Here is a 22,752-nt window from a genome sequence, read left to right on the forward strand (position 1 = left end):
CCGAGCCCTGTTGTAAACTGAAGTTAGCTCCTAGATGCAGCCTGACCTAAATCAACTGCCTGTGGTCACTTGCACACTCTTGCAATGAGTGTTCCCTCTGGATCCTTCCTATGAATGTCTGTCTCAAATCTGAGATGTCTGCCTCTTTGGTTTCTTGTCTCCTCACTGAGCTTACAAAAACTTGTTTTACTTCTATCCTGAAATTAACCTCATACTAACTTTCGCAAATACCGACTTCTGTGGACACTTGAGGTAGCTCCCTAATGATCCACTTTCCACAGTGGTTACTCCACAGATTATCATGAAGACTTCCTATTGCATAACTCTTTCCGGGGATGAAAGCAGAACTAAAATATTAATTGAATGTGAAGTACAGAATTGTAAACAGTTGCTACATTCAAATGACACAGTTGTATTTATGATAATGCCAATGGGTTAAATAAGCAAACACCTCTAGGAAGAGTAGGATTGCTACAGGATGGAAAAAGCTTTTAGGGCCTGCAAATGGGGGAAGACCACACACAACTGTGAGGCTTTTTATTTTGTTACATCTATCTGAAGGGAAGGCAGCCACAAGGAACTATTTGGGAGCTTGGTTCACCCAGTCTCTCTTCAATCTAAAAGCTTCCAAGCCACAAGTAAGAAAATGCACACCAAGAAGCAGCAGAAACACCTTAATTATAGTCAGAAAAAATGACTGCCAAGTATAATTTTATCTGTCCTACAGTTTCCTCTTGCTAGGAAGAAAGCTGCTCTTTTCTTTTTTGTTGTTTTTTTTCCTGTCAGAATTAAGAGAATCTATTGGCAGTAAATAGCTTCTGTGGGGTATGGGTTGAGTCCACTTGTTCAGAGGAGGAGGGCATGAGTAAATTCAAAGGATTGCTATTGCAAACAGCTATGAAGTTTATGCATTGAAGGACATTCTTTGGCATTACCACTTCTATAAGTCTCTGGGCTTTTTTTTTCTTTAGGATGACAGGGTGTTAGAGGAGGGAAGGTTCTTTAAATGCTAGCAGCATTACTTAACTATAATTGCATTTGCATGTAATCTGAGGAGGATTCTGAACAAATTCTCTACTAAATGCTGATGTAATTCCATTGAACCAGATCAAATGAGACTAGGCTAAAAACCTTTTAGTCAGCTGACTTTTTTTTTTTGTAAGGCTTGTTTGGTTGGTTTGTTTGTTTGCTTGTTTGTTTGTTTGTTTTTTCTTCAAGGAAAAACTAATTTTCTTTCCAGCTCCTCTGACTGAGAGGATACTAGAGAGCAGGAAATGTGGTCTATGCTCATCTTGTCTCCCCACATCTGCTCCATAATTAAAGCTATTTGCACAGGGATTTCTGTGGGGATTTTTATTGTTGTTGGGTATGACGATACCTGTCACATAGGTTAGTCTCACTACCAGCCTCAAGTTAACCCTGTCACTCTGGTGTTGACTGTTCTCTTGCTGCTTCCTTTTACCAGGTGACGTGGGAAACGGCAGAATTTTGCCAAACATGTTATCCAAGTACGCTCCATAAAAGTTGTACTTGGTGACTAGCATTATGGTAAGCTTCCAGGAACTTACCAAGTAAGTACAGGTACTTTGCCTTGTGCTGACTCATTGAAAAATCAGACAGCTGCTTTTAAGCTATTCTGATGGCACTAAGCAGCCAATGACTGCATATTGCCAAAAGCTTTACGGTGCAACCCTCATTCTTCCCTTTTCATGACATCTGCTGTGTAAGTCAACAACTTGATGTACACTTTGTAAACTTAATTGGGTGAGGCAGTGCTGTGGCATTTGTGTTAACTGGCCAATTTCATGCAGCGTGTGGATTTGTGAAGAGGAGTAAAAACAAGCATGTAGGACAGAGGGGAAGACTAAAACTGATCTTCATTTTCAGGAAGAAGTAGTTAATTTTAGACCTGCTTCCCCAAAAGGCTCTGTCAAATGCCTAGATTTCTGTAGTGCTCCTGCTTCTTGTCTACATCCCCATGCTTCATCTGAAACAATAATAATCTTTGCTGTAGTGTTCTATTATGAAGTCGCTGAGTTTATAACTCTGGGGTGCATTGTTTAAGTTAATGTTTCCAAAATAAAATGGATTTAAACTGATACTATAAAAAGTGCTGACTGACTGATTGTTACTCAGCAGACTGCCCATACAGCTTTTCTGTTGTGCACCACAATCTGCAAGCCTCAATGCACCGGTCCATGGCTCCATTTTGAGCCATCAGCTCTCCTCCCCTTGCTGATTACTACAGCACAGAAGTGCACTGCGTTTTGCTATTGCTATCTAGTTCCTTGCTTTCTCCTAATGCTGTCCAGTTGCAAGACCTCAAGTAGGTAAAATAATATTTCCAAGTGTTTGTGTTGCATGTAACTTCTAATGTAACAGCAGGAGCTCCCGCTCTCTTGCTTTGGAGGTTGTTTGCCTGCAGTAAGTGCTTAATGAATGGAGTGCCATTCCTTGGTGTATGCTAGTGCTGCTCTTCTGGCTTGAGCAGAGAGCTCACCCAATGCTCTCACAGGGTGGGCAGGCAGCTGCTTCTTCGGGCTGTTGTGTAGTGAGAGTAAGCACTGGGTACAGGAACAGAATGTTGGATCTCGCAGGGCATGAAGGCGTTGGTGGCTTTGTTTTCGATTCCTCCCCAAAACGCGAGCTGTGGCAAAGAGGAAGCCCTGCAACAGCCCTGTCTGTGGTGCAAGAGCAGCTGTGAAGTGCCTAGCTGAGGGGCTTGCGGCTCCGGCCGGTGCAGCCTGCTGCATAACCTGCTCTCAATCCGAGACTGGGGTGCAGACAGAGACTATCTGTACGGTCCTCCAAAAAGCACAGGTCCCAAGCTAACCACAGGGTGTCTGACGGGGGTAGCTGGGGGCGCGGTTCTTCTCAGACATTCTACGGAAATGAGAGGGCTGCTTACCCTCCGAGGAGGCTGCCCGAGGGCTCGAGCAGGTAGGAGGGTACCCCGTGCCCTGCCCGGGCCGGCGCGAGCGGAGAGGCCGGCACCTTCCCGCCCTGCCCTCAGGGCGGCCGCGCGGGGTCGGAGGTGCGGCCTCGCCCTTCTCGGCGGCCGTGAGGGGTGCGGTGGCACTGCGCTGGGGCGGCCCCGCGGCTCTCTAGGGAGGAAGGAAGGCGGCCCCGGTCGGCTCCGGGAGCCTGGTAGAAGGGGAAGGTGTGAAGGGAGAGGGGCTGCCTCGGGGACCCACCGTGAGGGGGCGAGGGCTGCCCCGCGGCTCTGGCCGTTGGTGGCAGAGCCACCCGCACCTGGGAGCCGTTACTGTGCCTGGGCGGGCTTCACTCTTTAAGAGGCTGCCGGAGACACCCTGTGAACTTGGACGGCATGCAGTTTCCCTTCCAGCTTAAAGGATTTGAACGAAATGTTATCTGTTGGCAGTGGGTTTTCCTGCCTTGGGTTCTCCTTCACTAACCTCCCCCAGGCTTCAGGCTAACCTCCTTCAGATTCCTAGTTTCCTCCCTCCCAAAACAACACCAGATGAGTTAACAGCAACTCACTAACACTTCTTTCCCTCCGCTTCTTAGGATTGTCGTGAAGGAAACTGGCACGTGAGAAGATCAAATTAGAATTGTAGTTGTCACTTCAAGATGCCACAAAGGGAAGAACTCATCTGCAAGTCTTGTCTTTCAAAACTGCCTGCTCTCTTCCAATACAAGAAGAATGTTTTTGAGAAAGATGACTTGTGAAATCTGTGCAGGAAGCTGGATTTACCATACTGAGTGAAAGACATCATGCCTTACAGCGGACACTTATCCTGAAGGACTGACACTGTGCTCTCAAAGTAAACTACAAGCACTCTTTATAAACAAAACAAAAAAGACAAAAATAACTCTGATCCTGAACAGGGATAAGAATTACAAGAACTGCATCAGAATGTTTGTTAGTCCCAGAAGAGTCAGAAAATGCCAGTTCTTGCAGATATTTGCCACTTGCTTCATACTATGTGTCATGATTTTTTGGGGACCATTTGATAATCGCTTTGTAAGCCATATGAAGTCCTATTCATACAGATACCTCATAAACAGCTACAATTTTGTGAATGAAAGCCTGTCCATCAGCAGGGATAACTTGGACAGAGTAGCAAGCTACCAGTACTTGATGAACCACAGAGAGAAATGTCAACAGCAGGATGTCCTTCTCCTGTTGTTTGTGAAGTCTTCTCCTGAAAACCGTCATCGGAGGGACGCAATTCGACGGACTTGGGGCAATGAGAAATATGTTCGTTCTAATCTTAATGCCAACATTAAAACTCTTTTTGCTTTGGGACAACCAAGAGATCATTTGCGGCAAAGAGACCTTTATCTGGAAGACCAGAAATACAATGATTTGATTCAGCAAGACTTCTTGGATACTTTTCACAACCTTACTACTAAATTACTTCTACAGTTCAGCTGGGTAAATGCCTACTGTCCTCATGCCAGGTTTATTATGTCTGCAGATGACGATATATTTATCCATATGCCAAATCTTGTTGCTTATCTCCAAAGTCTAGCACGAATGGGAGTTCAAGATCTCTGGATTGGCCGTGTCCATCGTGGATCCCCTCCAGTAAGAGATAAAACTAGCAAATACTATGTTCCATATGAAATGTACCAGTGGCCCTCTTATCCTGATTACACAGCAGGAGCTGCGTATGTAATATCAAGTGATGTAGCAGCTAAAGTGTATGAGGCTTCATTGACTCTCAATACGAGTCTTTATATAGATGATGTCTTCATGGGCCTCTGTGCCAACAAAATGGGAATTGTACCACAGTATCATGCCTTTTTTTCTGGGGAAGGAAAGGCTCCATATCATCCCTGCATTTACAACAGAATGATGACATCTCATGGACATGTGGATGACCTTTACTATCTCTGGAAGCAGGCTACAGATCCCAAAGTTAAAAAGCTTTCCTCGGGGCTCTGGAGTAGACTATACTGCAGAATAGTTAACATTATGCTTCTCTGTAAACTGTACTATGAGAACACATATCCTTGTTCAGCTGCATTTTCTTAATACTTGAATATCTGTGTTGAAGATCCACTGAGCCAAAACAGAGCAACAACTATTTGTGCTGTTTATTCAAAATGTACGTAAATGTGAATAGCTGGGGTGGGGTTGGGAGGGTGGGATAGGAAATGAAGCAGGATAGTGGGAGGATGGTGCCAAGTTCTGTTCGGAAACTTATTGGAATAGCTCTCCTATTGTACCACAACATTGTACATTGTAGCCTGTTTTTATTACTGTTATTTTTTTTTTTACACTCTTCATAGGATGAGAGTTTGAATTATATGATCATTAAGTGAACTTGTAATGGACTTCTAAACTTTGAAATAGTTGGTGAAAATATCAGTTACTTTGCATTTGTTAGTAAGTCCTTTCAAAACAAGAGGCAGGTAGAACTTGTGACTTAATTTAGTAGTTCAAGCCAGCATAAGTTGGTTACATATATTTGGTATTTTTGAATGCTTCATGGAAAATATGCCTGGACCTCCACAACTGACAGTGCAGGAAGTATAGACCTGCTACAGTCTTTTTCTCAAAGCCCCCTAAATTTCTGAAGTAAGGAAAACAGTGCCTTCTGACTTGCTTCTTCTAAGTGGCAAATGAGCTCCCTTTAGATCGGAAGTGAACTGGAAAGGATGAAAATCTACTGTTTATGTAAAAGCTAATCTCTGTCTTCTCAAAATTTAAGCTGTATATATAAACAAACCAATCTTTAATAAGTGGGATAAGTGCATTTAAGACTGGTTTTCTTCTAACAGTGCTTCTGTTTTCTCTTGTTTGTGGTCCTAAAGGTGAAAAGCAAGTGAAAATCATAGCTGTGTTCCTTGAGTATTACTTATAGCGAGTTTGAAGCGGTTAGCGATTTTTAAAGAGCAAAGTTTCATGTTCAGCATTTGTTCAATAAGGAGAATGTTTTCTGCACAAAGGTTTGATGTCACGGTGAATGGTGATCCACAGAAACTCAATACACAAAATCAAAATCACTAAAACTTTTCTCCTAAAGTCTTTTCCTGAAGAGAAAAGATTCTTTACAATGTCAGGGTAGTCTTTGTCCACAAAACCCTGTCTCTTGAATAGAGCTAAATATTAACATCACATGCAGGAAGAACTAAATACCTGTGCATTGTAAACCTAGGTGGTGCTGAAACTCTGGCCATTGAGTTGCATTCTGATGCCATCTAAATCTTGTAAAAACAAGGTTCTAACTGCAGTGTTTTCCTGTATAACTTACAAATGGTGTCTTTACAGTCTCTCAGGACAGGTAATTTGGTTTCTAATTGCTAAGCCTGTGGTAGCTCTCCCTGGTGCACATACAGGCTATGCAAGGTGCGTCAGATATTGCTTGTGAATTGATTCAATACTGGAACAAGTTATAGTATGGGTAGTGTCATAAAACTATTTCTGAATGATTGTATGAGTCAAGTTTATCAGCACAGCAGTAAGATGCAACCCAAAAGCTTGCAGGGTACCTGGTATCTGTCACAGTCTTGAGATCTACTGATAATATACTGTCTACAGAAGCAATCCTTCTTGCTTTCTGAGTTGTCTAAAGCTGCCCTTTTCTCCTCTGCCTGAAGTTTCCTGCTGCTGTGTGGAGCAGTGAAGTATTTAATCTGTCTTCTAACTTCACTTCAGAACAGTTGTACATGGCATGGCAGTTTTAAGCTTTAAGTGGTAAACTGTTTAAATCATTGCTGCTCTTCAATGAGCCATGCTGTGGTTTCAATGATTTGAATGGCTAACGGTACAGGCTAGCACAGATAAAAAGCAGTAAGCTTGCTGACTGTTCCTGAAACTGCCATTTCAGATGGATGTTAGGTAGCTACTAGGATTAAGTGAATATGTAACTTCACAAGTGGTTTTCCAAGAGGAAAATAATAATTCTAACCGGACAAAATGTTGGGTATGTATAGACCACAAACAAGTCATTTATCAGTATTAAAATAATGGGACTGCAACAGCTGTACTCCAGAAAAACAAACCTAGTTTGTGTTCTTGCCTAAACAAACTGATTACAATCTGAGATTATTTTTTTTTAAAGAAAGCAACAAGACAAAGCTAGATCTATAACCTGCTGGCTCTGTGTAAGTGTGGGTGGGGGGGGATGCACACAGAACAGGGTGTTCAGCACTTGAAGGAAAGATTCTTCTTCAGATCTTGGACCTGTTGTGGGCTGTTTAAATCAATAAGGTGCACAGTAAAACAGCACAACTGGAAATGCTGCCCCATTCACTTCAGGGGAAGGAGGATCTTGAAATTTATATACAACCAAAGTCTTCTACTAAGACTACAATTTTTCTAGCATAACTATGCATTAGGATTTGTTTTCACTTATAGAAGCAAAGTTAAAGTTGTGAGTATCTTAAACTTCTATTGTGACCTAGGTAACATCTAAAACACTACTTAAATGTAGCTTGCTGTTATTTGAAATTCACTTTTGACCATTGAAATACGTTGTTTTACAGCTAATTTAAATTTTGTTTGGGTTGTTTCTTAAAAGGTACTTGGTGTTTGTAGTTTGCATTTTCTTCTGTTGCAGTGAAAAAGGAAGCTGCTTATGAATAAAAAGAAAAGTATGAATGCACTTATTTAAAAAAAAAAAATACTTTCTGGTTCTACACACCAACTTTAACATTTGTACATCTTTAACTAGAACCTCTTTTAATAATCATCTTGGTGCTCCAATGCAGGGCTGTCAGGTTTTACTTCTACAAATACAACTGTATCAGCCTGAATGGTCATGCCTCATTAAGAGTTTGACATTGTTGCACAGTGTGTTTAATGCTAAAACTGTTTTTACCTGTTTGTTTGATTTGCATCAATTTCACTTTGATATTACTAATTTTTATACAAAGTATTCAATATTTATTCTTTAACTTTGCTCTGTACCACAAAAAGACAATTGTTTTGTAAAATTTGATTTGAATAAACAGACTTGTTTCTTTTTTTTAAAAAAAAAAAAGAATAGAAATTTCTTGTTGCTTTCTTTGTAACTGACAAGCTCGGCTCTGATGCTTAGATGCTGTTCTGAGGATGCTGAGGGAGTGTCCTCCTGTGTGTGCTGTGTGGGGCTTTTTGTGGGTTTTTCTCCTGTTCAACCTTACGCTAAACTTCCAAACCTTTTATGCAACAAAAGGCGAAATGGATGTTCCCAAGAAAGGAAACGGTTTCAGAATTTATTTGGTGTGTTTATGAGTCTAAAATCGTGCAGGAAAACTACAAAATATTAGAAGCTTAAGCTATTCTTAACATGAACTTTCACATTCACGCCTTCTCTTTAGACAATCATTACCCTAGAGATGTGATTTGAAGTAGAACTTATTTTGGTAGGTAACACATTTTGTACCTTCTGAGAACTAGCTGATAGTCTGGTGACCAGTGGTAGTCATAATTTTTACACTCCATGAAAATACTTTGAGCCTGCTTTATGTTCAGATAACAGTACGTTTCATTTTTGTATGCCTCAGATTTGCATAGTATTACAAGCTAGTGCTCTTTAGTATCAAAAAACTGAAGTGTGTACCTGTGTGAAACAGACATAATGTAAGTAAAAATTACTTACATCAAAGAAAACAAAGGAAATTGAATCAGTAGGGGTTTGGTTTGTAGACTTGTTGGAGGATTTTTTTATTTCAAATTCTGATTCTTTGGCCTAGAGACAGTGCAGTTCAACTAAAACTGTGTGTGCTTGATGCTACTTGTAAAACTAAATAAGTACAGCATTGATATTTTAGGTGGAATAATTAATCTTTTCTAAGAGTTACTAGAAAGTGAGTCTAGAGGATTATCATTTGAATTTAAAAAAAAAATGCCTCTCAGAGGTATACAGTCAAATATGAGTTTTTTGAACACAGTGAGATGACCTTTAATAACTGGTAAATGGTATCTGCAAGGCAGAGTCTAATGACTTATGTCATGTAGTGACTAATGTGTGCTGCCTTACCTCCTCCTCGTCGACAGGTTCTCATCGCTTTCACTCATAACCAAGACTCTGCTAGATCCCCCTTGACTCTCTTCATGCATCACTTCAATCTGATCAAAAAGCATATACAATGCAAAAATACTTAGTTGCTGATACTTTTATTTAGAGCATTTTAATTCTTTACAAGAATGAAAGTACATCATAGCCAGTGTAATACAGAACCAGTGTAGTAAGTCACCTGATAAGCTAAAATAATTTGCTTACATGTGCAAGTTATAAATAACTTTTGTCTCCATTTTTCCAATTCTATTGGCACTGGAGGTATTCTTGTTTCTGTGCAAAGTTATTCCTGGATTCTTCTAGTATAAGAAGTGAATTTATCTCCTTCGGTAGATAATCAGGCATAAAGGTTTGTTCCTTAGACTCTGAAATTCTGTTGGGTTTTTTTCTTCACTGTTGGCTTCAGGCAGATATTATTTTTGAAGTCTTTTGAACAGTGCCAACTAGAGAAGTCTGGGACATCTATCTTGTGCCTCTTAGAAATTTGTCATTGTACTGATAACAGCATTATGTAAGACAGCACAGACCCTCAACTGCTCGGCACTGTGCTCGTGTGCAAACGCTGGTCCCTCGTGGAGATGGACAGGAGCTTTGCATACTATTTTAATCATATTAACCTACTTCCTCATCCAGTCTTACCAAATTGGATCATTTCAAGTATGTTCCAGGCAAATTTTAGGCAGGTTTTCTTTCCTTTTGCCTGTGGCTTTAGAACTAAGCAGTACTTGAGCTTACTCAAAGGCAGAATGTGAAATTCAGTGAAACAAATCAAGTGGTGAGCTGAGAGATAATCTAAACTCCATTGCAATCTTTAAGTTCTTAAGCATTTGAACAGCTGTTTCTGGAAGTTAATAGTACCCTATATTTATTCCACGTAACTAAATTATTTACCTATTTTGATGATCCATTAATAAACTATAGTAAAAATCAACAATATACCAATAGGAAGGAAGGAGAGAGGGGAAAATTTTGCACTGTAGTCTTGGAAAGTAGATTTTAAACATGAATGAGTACATCATATTTTTGTAAGTGCCTGATACCATGAGAGGAATGTAACTGAATAAAATTTCAGTTTTGGAAGCAAAATAGTTCATGTGCTATAAAAAAGCAGGGGCACTCTAGATGCACTTTTAAAGTACCGTCATTGAACATTCACTCTGCACTGCCCCCTTCATTATTTCTATTTTAGTGTAACCTCTTTTTCATACGTACATGAGCAGAAATCTTAATGCTGGCATCACAGTAACTTTAAAATTGCAATATGAGGTGTAAAAAAGGCTTTGCAGAGAATTAGCTTGTAAATATTTTTTTCTATTTTAAAAATAAGTATAAATATGTAAACATACATTTACATTGTTTTGAATTCTCTTGCAGTATGTTATGTCCCCAGAACTCAGAGGCTCCTACCTTAATTCCACCTTTAGTCTTCTTAATGCTTTTCTTTTTTGATAACTCTACCTCAGAGATGGACTTTGGAGGACAAGTAATTTCTGTGGACCTCCTGTTGGTAGCTGAAGAAGTCAAAAAGAAAATAACATTAGAAAACCTGTGCTAAAAGTTGAAAGCCTACTTCCTAATATATGCACCAAGCAATATTCCTTTTGCTTCATTGATAACCGGCATCTGGCTTAGAGAATGGAATTGTAGTTGTAGAGGTGAAGGAGCAGGTGGCACCAGGGAATGGACTGCGTTGCCTGCTGCTCCACTGTGTCTCAAATTGAAATGTACAGCTCAATGCTGTAATGACTGCTACAGTTTGGCTTCCTCCTTACCAACCATCTTTTAAGTAGCACAAATAAATGTTAGCCAACTGTATCAATGGTTGGTTAGTTTTCACTTTGATCGTTTTTAAGCTCATGGTTTGCTACTTGTTTGGTTTCCCAAATAAATGTTTTTGTTTTGGTAATAGTTTGATAAAGTCAAATCATAAAGGACTGTTTCCTTTACAGTTTCACGACATGAACAAGCCTGAAAAGAGTAAATATGCAAGCGTTCAGCAAGTCACTCTGATCATGTATGCACTGACAGTGAATCTGAGGAAATTATTTCAGACTATGCTCTGTCGTGTCAGGTTTGTTTGGCCTTGCAGGCTCTGAAAATTTGTTGACAGCAAGTCATCCCATGCTACTACTAGAAAATCCTCCTTAACAAATTAACCTCTCATCCTGAGACTGCTATCCAAGGAAAAGTGTTAGAATGAACTAGGAGAAGGAGAATTGTATATTTGACTTGAATAGAAAATAATTTCTCAGTTACACTTTATATCTTTAGTTGTGCACTTAGTAAGTACATAGTAGTTTAGTAAGTAGATAGTAAGTACACAATGCATGCTATGTAAATACAAGGCAAATGGTGCTCCTTCCTCTTAGTTGCTGAATGGATACAGGCAAGCATACATGTCATGATACAAACAAATCCGTACACCAGGTGAAATGATGAAAGTATCTGGGTCAGGCAGCAAAGAACAAAAACACTGCAATTTTGAGATAAAGCCTTTTTGGTTTTATTCTGGGAAAACTTTCTAACTGAATAAGAACTTTTCCAGAAATAAAAGCTGTTGTTTTCAAATGCATCTAGTAACCTTTTCTTCATGAAATTGGGCTATAATAGCTTTCTCTCTTTCCCTGGGAGAAGCTGTGGAATGCTATTAAAAAAGATGCTCTTTGATCCAGGAAATTACTCAGGACAGTCTTCTAGCTTAGTCTTGGCTTCATCAGTATGACACATTTCAGAAGGATGAACACAGAAAAAAAATCAAATGTAACCACCTGTATTTCAGGGGAGGTAATTTGATTCAGGTCGCCACAGCAAACATACTCTCTTTTAATTTGACCCAGAAATGAAAACAGGAAGCAATCTGGTTTTGGTTATGCATCAGAGTATTTTTACATTGTTGTCCGGTCTACATCCAGAGAGTGCTTCATGTTGTTATATTTAAGTAGTTTTTGAAATAATTTAGAGAGAAACAGCCCAAATAGAAGCCAGTTATTATTGCACTAATTGTTGCAGAACTAGAAATGTTTAATAAGGGAAATTCCCTTCCAGAATTCAGTACAGCTGGCTGTTTCAAGGTCAGAGAAAGCCAAACATAAAAGTGCAGTCACCTACTGGAAGAACAAAGGCACAGGAGCAAGGGAAAACAATCTGTGCACAAGCTAAGGTCTGCAGGTTATCGAGATGTTTTCATTCTATTGCTTTACTGTACTCCCCTGGATATTAGGTTAAAGAAATCTAATTTTGATCGGGGTAATATTTTTATTTTTTTGATCCTGCTTTAAAAGTAAATATTGTTAAAGAGCATTGTACGTAGAGTTAAATTTTTATTGCAAGGCTATTTACAATAATACAGGGTTTAGGTCTATTGCTTTCGCTCACCTGGTGGGCCGCTTTGCTTCTCCTGTGGGGCCTTTAATATACTGCTTACTTGCTTTTTACGAACAAGTTGCATGATAAATATGGAATCACTGCTCCTCTTAGAGCAAATGCAACTCATCAGGTAGCAAGAGACACAAATCATGTAGTCAAGGGTTATGACACGTAGCCAACACTTCTAAGATGTTCAAAGGCCTCTCATGTAAGTACCGTGCTTTAAATTCAGGTTGTACGAATGTCCCAGTCACGAGCTTCCCCCTCTTTTTCCTTCTGTGGGAGAGTTTGTGCATTCTCACTGATCACTCACAGCAGAATCAAAGTTCTTCAGCAAGAGCAGTCATAGAAATGACTAGTCTGCTAAACTGTTCACAGGGGCTTGCAGCATGTGCTGTCCCACAGGAATGATTTACTAGTGGTTTTCTATGCTGGTGATGACAAAACAGCATGCTAAGGCAGCTAAAGAAACAACAGAGCATCTAAGATTTATCATCAAATGGCTTGATACAGAAACTATTTTCCATTCTTCGGCAATATAATCTCTGCTTCTCTGCTCTAGCAATATTGCTGTTGAGCCTCTTGAAAATCTGCCCACCTAAGCAGCGTAGAATGAGGCCCCCTGCAAATGGAATATTATTCTGTAAGGAGACGCACTACTCGGTTTCCTCCAACTTGGCTAAATGTAATAGCAGCCTTACAGCCACAAAATGGAAAGCATCTTTTCTCTTCTTCTTTTATAGAAATATCTTAAACTGTAGAATGGTTTCCCAAGAATAATTAACAAAAATCACATTCATCATCTTTTCTGAGTCAGCTAATCTCTCTGCTGCTTCACTTCCCCTGCACCCATCCCCAGACTCTTGAAAGATATTCTCCTTTAATCCTCTATCCAGCTGTTATTAGTTAGCGAGTGTTACACATTAGTGACTGTAAGGAATGCTGGAAGGGATCCAATGAGCAGTCACACACATTTAAATGGGGTGGAACCAGTTTAGTTTTTATTATTTAAAGGACTGAAAAACCTCCAGCTGTGTTCCCTCCATATGAATTTCATGTTCCAAGTTGGCCTTCTAATATGCCTATAAGGGTGAGTCATGGATTTTGCATGTGCAATGTGCTGCAAATGATATTCGTTGCTTAATGAGCTAACAGAAATTTGACTTCTCTGCTCCTGTACTTAACATTTATGCTGCACACAAGAAATCCCTAAGTGAGTATTTTATAGCATTTAGAAAAGATGCCAGAAGTAAAGCAACACATACAACCCTAATTTTGCCCTTTTTCTGTTAAGGCATCTTGGTCCAACCATTGATGAGTATGTTGCACGTGTTATTTTCTCTCTCCCTCCCTAAGGACCCTTGCCTCATTCAGCGTATAGAATACAAACACTGAATTAATGAGTCTCAGTATTCCAGTTTATCTGTATTTCTCAGTGGGGGCCCAGAGCCTTACTATCCATGCAATATATCAGTCTCTGCTCTGAAAATATATATGCAATTTTTTTAAATAGTCCTTTTTACAATTCACGTGCTTCTCAAATATCCACTAAGCTGTTTTCACAACACTTCTCAGAGATAACAGGCTGTTATCAACCACACTAAGATCTGAGTGCTGTAGCTAGAGATCAAAGGAGATAAGACTAATCTGGAGGACCAACTCGACATTTTTAAAATGGATTTTACAGATTATTAAAGATTATACACCGCTTAATCAAGAGCATACACCCTGCCCAGCAATTCTGATTTCAGTCTTTCACTGTCCTTTCAATGTAGACCTTTTTATGTAGTGGCACTAGTTAGTAAAAAAAAAAAAAAAAGAAATTTTCCTAAGTTAACACCCACATGAGTTTTTAAATGGGGTTGGAACCTTGACACTTACTGCACCAGCTTCTCTCATGTCAGCAAGAGTAAAAGCAGCAGAAAACAGTCACAAATGAAAAAATCCAACCCACAGAAACAGTTTTCGGTTCTCTCCTTTGCTCCCACTAGCTATGTGACTGTAAGTACTGATGAAAAGTAGTCAGAAACACACTGCTGTGTTGCACAAAGAGAAAGGGAGACAGTGACAGCCCTGCATTAAGAAGGGCTTAAGCTGCTACAAGATGATACTCTAAGGAAACAAGCAGTGCAGGAGAAAAATATTTTGTCCCTGGGTTCCATACATTTTCACTGATAACAAAGGAAATGAGCTGAACTGTAGTAAGTTATCCATAATGAACATGTATGAGCCGAGAAGTTTTTTTTCCAAGTGCATAAAACTCTGCCAAATCCAAAAGAAGCAACAAAATCAACTGGCACTGCAATGTTTCAGCTTTGGCTACAAAGGTAACTAAAACAAAGGAGTTTTCAGCCTTCTTCACTGAGATAGCGGAACCATTTTTATCGATTTTTTTTCCAAGAAAACGTCAGGCTGAATAAGAGAGTCTTTAGGAAAATTTCATTCAGAAGAATTGAAATTTGGAAGAATTAAAAGTGAATGAAAATAGTGAAATGCTAACTACAGTCAACCTTAATAATTTATATTTGGTCTTAAAGGTCCCTTCCAACCCAAACCATTCTGTGATTCTGTGATATTATCCTTTGAGGCTTTGTGGCATATCCCACCATTCCTGACAGCCCACTGGCACCACTAATCTGGATGGCTTGACTTTCTCAATCTATTCCAATTCACTCCCCGAGGAACTTTACACAGAAATGCTGTCCACAGGTAGCCAACATGATGCTAGCAGAAGTAAACTTGAGCAAAGGCATTTCCCTGTGAAGTGCCACATCTTTCCTTCCAACACAAAAAGGGACAAGTTTTGCCATTAGCACTATTCATGCAGGCTTCCACTGGTAATGCACGGGCATTTTCTTGAAGTTACATGTCATACATACTACTAAAAAAATCTCAAGGCATTTGTTATAAAAGGGTCAGTAGAATTTTCTGTCTTTTCTAGGTTGATCCACGAATGCTATTTAAGCATATTCTCATAGATAAAACTAGCACCAAGTCCAACTGGTACAGAGATTTTTCAGTTGTTGAGCACCTTCATTCTAGTACCAGTTTTCCAGTACCGAGCAGGCCTGTTGCTGCAAAATTCACAAGTTCATTTGTGAAACCAAAATGAGGTGAATTTAAAGTTTTGCCTCAGAATTTCCAGACCCATAGAAAAGCACTGGGGACAATTTGGGTCGAGGGAGAGTTACGAGTGCAGTTCTGAGCTGCCTTTCTATGGATCTTCGTTAAACTAAAACTCTACCAACAGTCACTGGAGAACATAAGGGCATAGTTACAAGAAACTGTCGCAGTCATTTCCCTGATAGAAGTCTGCCCTTTCTGTCATATCAGCTCTGCCTGTGTCACCTACGCATATGCACAGGTAAAATGAAGTGTGCCACAGTTATATTAACAGAGTATTTCATGCTTAAGCATTCATATCTGTTAAGATTTTTTTCCATTAGCACACTGAACTGGGTTGAATTTTCCCTACCGCTTCTTGTTAGGGAAAATAGAGAGTCAGCAAGTAAAAACAAAACTGAACTAAACAAAATCTATTCTGGAATGAATATAACTTCTTTCCTTTCACAGACAACTATTGCAGTTCTGCTGTGGTATTGTTACATCTGCTGCCTAGGGACAAAAGCCTTTCTTTCATGCTTTCTATTTCTGTTGACTACATTTTTTTTGTCTTTGTCTGCCTTTCTATTTACTGAGCCTAGGAACATGGTAGTTTCCTGTTACCATATTCTATTTTGCAAATTTTTAGAGGTGTTCAGGCATGTTCCAGGTAACAAATAACAAAGAGTTAAAATAACTGATTCAAGAAGTTGCTCTTAGCCTCTCGTGTTTGCATGATGATTCTCTAAATTCTACCCATATATTAATGCTGACTTTGTGTTGCTCCTGTGAATGTGAAGAAGTGGCACAGAGGAAATTCCAACAGAGGGTAGCTTCAAGAAGAACAGAATATCACAGCCTCATTTTCAAGGCTTGGAGTAGGACTCAGTGTCCTCGTTTCTATTCTCAGCCACATCTCAGACTCAGACTGAGAAACCCCTTGGTGAATCACTTGCTTTATTTATGCTTCACTTTTCTTTCTGCAAAAGAGCAGTGAAAATACTTACCAGCAGCATAGTACTTGCAAAGGGCTTTGACATTCTGGGGGAAGGGGCATACAGAAAATTTAAAGAATGATGCTTTGTAATGGACCATTGGATAAGACCCAAAGGATGCCATTGAACACTATATGTAAGCATACATATACTGATCATGGCACTTAAAGTAACTGTTTCTATAGTTTACCGTGGGGGTTAAAAAGTCAGAGACTCTTTGAAGAGTTATTCTACATCAGTCAGCCTTCTAGCAGAAGGGTCCCTGTTAAAAAGCCTTTGGTTAAAGGCACACCCTAACCTCAAATCAGAAACTTTCCTGTAAGTTCCAAGAAGAAGCAATGTTCAACTCATAATTAGTGAAGAACAATACTAGAAAGTGAATAAATGGTTACACTGGGGAGAAAACAATGCACGTACTATTGTATATGCATTGTGAAAGATATCTTCATGCTCACCTTACATACTTGGAGTGACTATCCTGGTTTGTGTTTTCAGTGAAGGATTAGGAATCTATGACAATAAGAAACTGTAAAGTGCTCTGTACTTCAGACCTAAGAGCCCGATTTTTTTTTTTTAAGTCATCCTTGTTCGTATGCTTGATGTGATAGATTATTTCACATTCATTTTTAACTTCTGAACCTACAAAGCTGACACTGAACATCAGGTGCAAGTTTTCATTCTGATGAAAAAAATTAAGTGTGACCATGCATAAACAAACCAACACTGCTGAGTATCTGAACACAGCTATTAATGGCCCACCTACTCCTGCTGGTCTGGTAGTCTTTGGTGATGCTCGTTTTGGGGAAGATTCAGGATGTGGGGCAACAGGTTGTACTGGACGGGTCTGTTTGGCTGCTAGCTTCTTCAGACTCACTTGCCTCTTGTCAAACATTTCTTGTACATCTTCTAGTTTCTGTAAAATCCTTTGGGCATTGGCCTAGGCAAAGAAAAGGCAAACAGTAGATGGTTGTAAGTGCTGGATGAAGCAAATTAAGATGGGACTTGGGTTACTCAGACTAGGTGTATTAGAGCTAAAGATAATGCAGCCCAGCCCACGTACTTTGCACAGATCTGTTTCACCAAGTAGGGCATTGTGAGTCATGCAATTTTCTGGCACTGCCCTGAAGGAGTATGTGTTATTCTAGGACTGCTCATGAGTAAACCTCTTGCCCCAAGTGCTCATCTCTGTGCCCTTTTGCTGTGGGGAAAGAGGCATATTTGTGCAGACTCAGATACAGCCCAGTTGTCCCTCTTGCAAGACAATTACTGTTTTGTGAGTGCATACACATTTGAGGTCTTTTACCTTTATTTCAGGTGTGAGAATCGTGTCAAACTGATTGTAGAACTCCTTTGGGTTAGAGAGTTGGTGTTCCTTTGCTGTTGCTAGGAACTTCTCTATTTCAACGAGTGCAGTTTCAGCTCCCTCTTGTGACTGGCACTTGTCCACAGCTTGAGAAGCTAAGAGGTAGATTCCAGCTTCACACCATTGGCTTGCCTTTAAAGAAAAGTGGGATAATAAGGACTCCATTGTCACTGAAAGTCCATGTTGTGCAGTGCCATGAAATACAGATTTGCATTAATGTGTCACTAAAGGGAATGAATGTTACTTCCTAGCATGCAACAGGTCCTGTCCACAACACACCCCACCTAAGAGCCATAGAACACTAGCAAATTAAATTCACCTCTCATGAGATAGATGGTCCAGTAACACATAAATAATAATACTCTGAGCAAGTAGGAAGAATGCTATTGTAGTTGCTGAAATTAAATCTTTCTGCTGTCCAACCTCATTTCAGTGTTTAATTACAGTTATTCAAAACAAAAATAAATATTCAAACTACATCAAAATTCTCCAAAACTTCTTAGACCCATTAAACTCAGTTAAAATACTCCAAAGCAGGTTTTCACAATAATTTCTGGTAATTCCTCTAAGGAATTAGCATGCAGACATTCTTGGAGCATTTAGCTTTCTATTCCAGCTGGATATCATGAACTGAAAAACAAAGGAACAGGCAGTAAGCTGTTTATTTTTAAGCATCAGAATGCATTAATTTCTCATGTCAAATTTAGCCCTATCTCAATACTTCTTTAGTTTCATACTCTGCTCTTTATGATCTTAAGACAATAATTACAGGAAGCGTCTGCTACGGTTTTTATAGCAATGGTTCCTGAATAAAATGGAGAAAAAAAAGGAGTAAATCTTTGTCCTCTTCATCTAAGTTGCCTATGCTTATAAGAAGATTTATTTTCAGTAGGGCTGTTCTCTAAAAAGACTCACTCACCTTATCTAATTGCTTATGCAGCTCAAGAGACTTTCCCAAAATATCATTCTTTTTCTTGGTCTCATTAGTAAAGTCATCACAAATACGCCTGAGTTCAACACACTTTGGTCTAATGGAGTCAACTGCATAATGGTTGTTTTGGATGAGCTGTTCTCCATGGAGAGCTAGAGTCTGGGCTTTCTCCAAAGGTTCCTGTGAAATTAACGAGAATCAATTCAAAGTTACATCTTAAAAAGACATGTGTAGTAAAGGCAATGCACCTCTGTAATCCATGCTGTAGCCTAGAGTTAACAGTTTGGGATATTCAACTAGCCGATGTGTTATTAAATTTGCATTGAAGACCAACTTAATCATTAGTATTATTTCTCTCTATTGTTCATTCTGCCTCTGCAGACTATGTTCAGAGACAAGTACCTAAACAGCCTTGAAATCATACAGAGAATATACCTAACACAAAAATATTCCATCACATGCTTAACCCAAGTTGAGAGCTAGTAGAGCAGCACAGTATAGAGAAGGAACCAGAGCAAAGTCCTAGGAGGAATCACATTATCTCAGGCTGTGCGGGCTGAGCTCATATCTGAAGAGTTATGGATTATAAATTCTCTGAGGAGCAGGCATCTTCACAGAGGAGCAGAAGATAACACGCATGTGTGGCAATTTTTTAAACCCCAGCTCAAAAATGTGAAGTTCCCTAGCCTTTGCCAGGGTAAAGTCAATCGGAGTGTGTTTAAACAATTTGTGGTACTGAAATATTTTCTCTCCTCAGCTATTAATTATCAGCTCTCTGCTGAGTACTTTTAAATACAGATGAACATTTTCCATTTCATAGAACGAATTCAAACTACATCAGCTATTGTTGGTTATTTGCTTCATCTGAGTACAAAAGCTGTCTGTTGATGCCATGAATGTCAAAGAGGAAAATATTTAGTGCTTTAATAGATACGCTGCAGATAGATCCTCACTGAAAAAAAAAAAACCAACTGCAGTAGTTTTGTCCCTAAACTGGAAAGTGTTACATCTTTCTCACATACAGAGGACACTGATACATGTGTGGTGTTGTTTTTCTCTACTAAGTTCCCCAGTGATCCAAAAAACTATTTTTTTTCCACTCACTAATTGCCAGATTTGTAATGCCTTTGTTTATCTTTGATTTGAATATACATTTTGGAAAATTCTTCACGTCCTTCCGAGTAAAATTCTTAAGCTCAGTCACTATACAACGAAATTAGAGGTGGCTAACAGGACAAAAAGTGATGTGATGTGGACAATGGAAGGGAAATGTATGTTATTATAACTTAAATTTCTTTAGACTTCTACAGAAGAGATGAGCAAATATCACAATATTTCTGAATTTTAATCCTACGCTTAAAAAATATCATCATCAGCTTTTGCATCTGTTCATGTGCACACTTTTCTGATTTGGCTTATTCATTCAATCCTTTCTAATAGTACTAAAAGTAATGCGTATCATAGGTGATGGAACTGTAAAGACTAAATGTCCGGAAAAGAAAGGTATATATCAGAAGGTATGGGTGTTCCTGAAACTGCTATGAGCTTGAATGAAATAGTCTTAAAAGGTATCTGGCCAAGGGAACCTGTTAAGTCTTACGAGCTTTTCAGATTCCAGAGATGGCCCTAACTTTCTGCAATTTGAAACGCAGATATTTCAACTGATTTTAGTTTTCCAGGTAACAAACCAGAACTACTGGATTTGAACAACCTTGGATTCTGGAAATGAGGATGTGAATTTTGCAATTAGAAATAGTGACCCATGTAAAGGATAGTGACATAGAAACATCTAGATAATCATGTCTGGAGCAGCTAGAATACTGTATTGAACACAAACCTGTCCTTTTTCTTCTAGTTGTTTCTGTTCCCTTAGGAGGTGTTCTACTCGAGTCACACTGTCTCCAACATCAGAAAAACCTGCTTGTGCTTCCATGAGATTATCCAATGTTAATTTTACCTAAAACAAACAAAAGAAAAAAAAAAGCATACTCATCACAAGATACTCATAGTTACAACAAACCTATGACTTCTAAACATTCACTCCCATCTTTTGGTAGAGTCTGCATCCCAAGTTTAGTTTTTCAGTTCCTTTCAAAATGGTAAAGCTGAGGAACGTGGCAACAACCAACTATTCTCTAAAGAGCTGCCCTCATCTCTTGGATTTATTTAGGCCCAAACAGTTCCAAAGATCTCTGACTCTGGAGTGTCTTATTGTATTATTCTACCCTCTGCAGTCATGGTTGGGCTTTCCATTTTTGTTTTCCACTGATTTCAGTAGGGTTGGGTGCTTAGCATCACAGAAGAAATTATATTTGGTAACATCAGACATAAATACACAATAATTTATCATGAAGTTTGTGTTTCACATTTTGGTCTAAATGGCTGGCACTTTTCCCGCTATGCTTTATTGAAATGTTGTAAGAGATCAGATTATTACCAAGAATTTCACTTTTAAATATGCATTTTATTATTTTATAATGAAATGCTTCTCTTCTGATCTCTTTTTTAGAATGTCAATTTACTTTAAGTACGGGCAAGGTTTGACCATATTTACCAAAGACTAGACACAACCAGCCAATGACTTACCTCTCTAAAATCATGTTCAAAGTGTCGAAGCTGCAAGCATTGTTCTAGTTTTAGGTGATGCTTGGTCCAAAATTGATCAAAAGCCTTTTCTGTTTCATCCAACTGAGCCAACAACCTATTAAGAAGTCAGAATGAAAAACAGTTATTTTCTACGGTTAATTTCTTTTAACTTACATCAATTGATGGCAAAAAGCACAATTTGGAGATGGTAGTAAGCCTATACCTATATAAGATGCAGAACAAGGTTCTATGTCCATTTTCCCTTGAGAAAAAGAGTACCAAAAAAATGGAGAGGGATAGACAGAAGTGTGATGATAACAGATAACTATATGGAGCTACTGTGGCACTTGTAGTCCCTCCTCCTGACCTGCAACAGGAATATAGACCCGCTCCATGTGCTGGCACCCAGAGGCAGCTGTCTCTTCCCAGCTTCCACCTAATGTTCAAAGATAATTCACTCCAGGCTAATGCAGACTGAATACAATGCAGTTGTTAATTTAAGGAATGCTTAAAGCAGAACTGTACAATTTGTTTATTTTCTTCACCCATCAGAAACAGGCAACAACTGAATCATTTTTCCTTGTCCATCTCTCCTAAACACAATGGATTAGAAGCGCATAATGCCTCCCATTGACAGTGTTTCACTTCATGTAAACAATGAAACATTCACAAAGAAATTAGTATCAAGTGAATTGTCCAACAGCACACTAGTGAGTCATTCCCACAGTCTCTCAATAATCTATTATGTATACTGCAAAGTAGAACAGTTTAAATAGGAAGAAAAAAGAAAAAGATCTCTGAATATCCTGTTTTTTAATATCTGGGCATCCTTCGGGAAGGCAGGGGACAAGGGAAATGCAGCGAGTGCTGGAATCAAATAAACGGGGCAAATACCAACAGCTCTTTCACACTGCTGTCAGAAACAAGTTCTGTTTTCAATCTATCCATGAAAAAAAACTATTTTTGATCAAAGCTACTTGTTGAATTTGCAAATTCCTTCATTAATTAAAGGATGACTGATTAAAGGATTTCAAAGCAGCCAGTGAAAAATATCAGTTTGACATTTGGCAGCTTTGTTCTCACTGAATGCAAACACAATGAAACTAGCATGATATTTCTCTATCTACTGGAACAGCAGAAATTTCTAAGCAGTGACTAAAGTCTTTATGGTAATAACAAGCACTGTAGGAGGGAACAGCGATTACTCTTTTTATACATCTGCGAAGGTTCATATTTCAGAATATCATCTACATCTGATCCTCCTCCAGTGTTTCCACAGACACGCACAAGCTCATTCTCTCTCATATCACATGGATTCAGATGTCACATTTTAACTAGGCACAGAAACGTGGAAGATGTTATGGGGAAAAGAAGTCCCACACCAAACCTTCCGCTGAGTATGTAGAGCTCCAACCAAAAATTACCATGAAATTC

General features: G+C 39.1%; 2 protein-coding genes across 17 annotated transcripts in view; one reads left to right on the forward strand and one right to left on the reverse strand.

The window, feature by feature from the left end:
- B3GNT5 (UDP-GlcNAc:betaGal beta-1,3-N-acetylglucosaminyltransferase 5) overlaps positions 1–7,964 on the forward strand; it is a 19,762-nt gene extending 11,798 nt beyond the window's left edge. For 4 of the 7 annotated variants that reach the window (XM_021394673.1, XM_021394671.1, XM_021394669.1 and 1 more), the window contains exon 2: positions 3,529–7,964. In XM_021394673.1, the coding sequence (XP_021250348.1) occupies positions 3,878–5,002 (1,125 nt within the window). In that variant the 5' untranslated portion in view covers positions 3,529–3,877 and the 3' untranslated portion in view covers positions 5,003–7,964. Of the gene's footprint in view, positions 1–2,917; positions 2,941–3,073; positions 3,161–3,275; positions 3,382–3,528 lie in introns of those variants that run through there. The other 3 variants (XM_021394675.1, XM_021394672.1, XM_021394670.1) reach the window with 3 other exon arrangements.
- The window catches only part of MCF2L2 (MCF.2 cell line derived transforming sequence-like 2), a 161,127-nt gene that overhangs the window by 66,326 nt on the left and 72,049 nt on the right, over positions 1–22,752 (reverse strand). For all 10 annotated transcript variants that reach the window (XM_021394650.1, XM_021394658.1, XM_021394651.1 and 7 more), the window contains 7 exons: positions 21,319–21,433; positions 20,570–20,689; positions 18,721–18,912; positions 17,742–17,933; positions 17,198–17,375; positions 10,383–10,486; positions 8,937–9,025 (listed from right to left, as the gene is read on the reverse strand). In XM_021394650.1, coding sequence (XP_021250325.1) covers positions 8,937–9,025; positions 10,383–10,486; positions 17,198–17,375; positions 17,742–17,933; positions 18,721–18,912; positions 20,570–20,689; positions 21,319–21,433 — 990 coding nt within the window. The remainder of the gene's footprint in view (positions 1–8,936; positions 9,026–10,382; positions 10,487–17,197; positions 17,376–17,741; positions 17,934–18,720; positions 18,913–20,569; positions 20,690–21,318; positions 21,434–22,752) is intronic.

The sequence above is a fragment of the Numida meleagris genome, chromosome 4 (assembly GCF_002078875.1).
Source record: "Numida meleagris isolate 19003 breed g44 Domestic line chromosome 4, NumMel1.0, whole genome shotgun sequence".
Classification (NCBI taxonomy): domain Eukaryota; kingdom Metazoa; phylum Chordata; class Aves; order Galliformes; family Numididae; genus Numida; species Numida meleagris.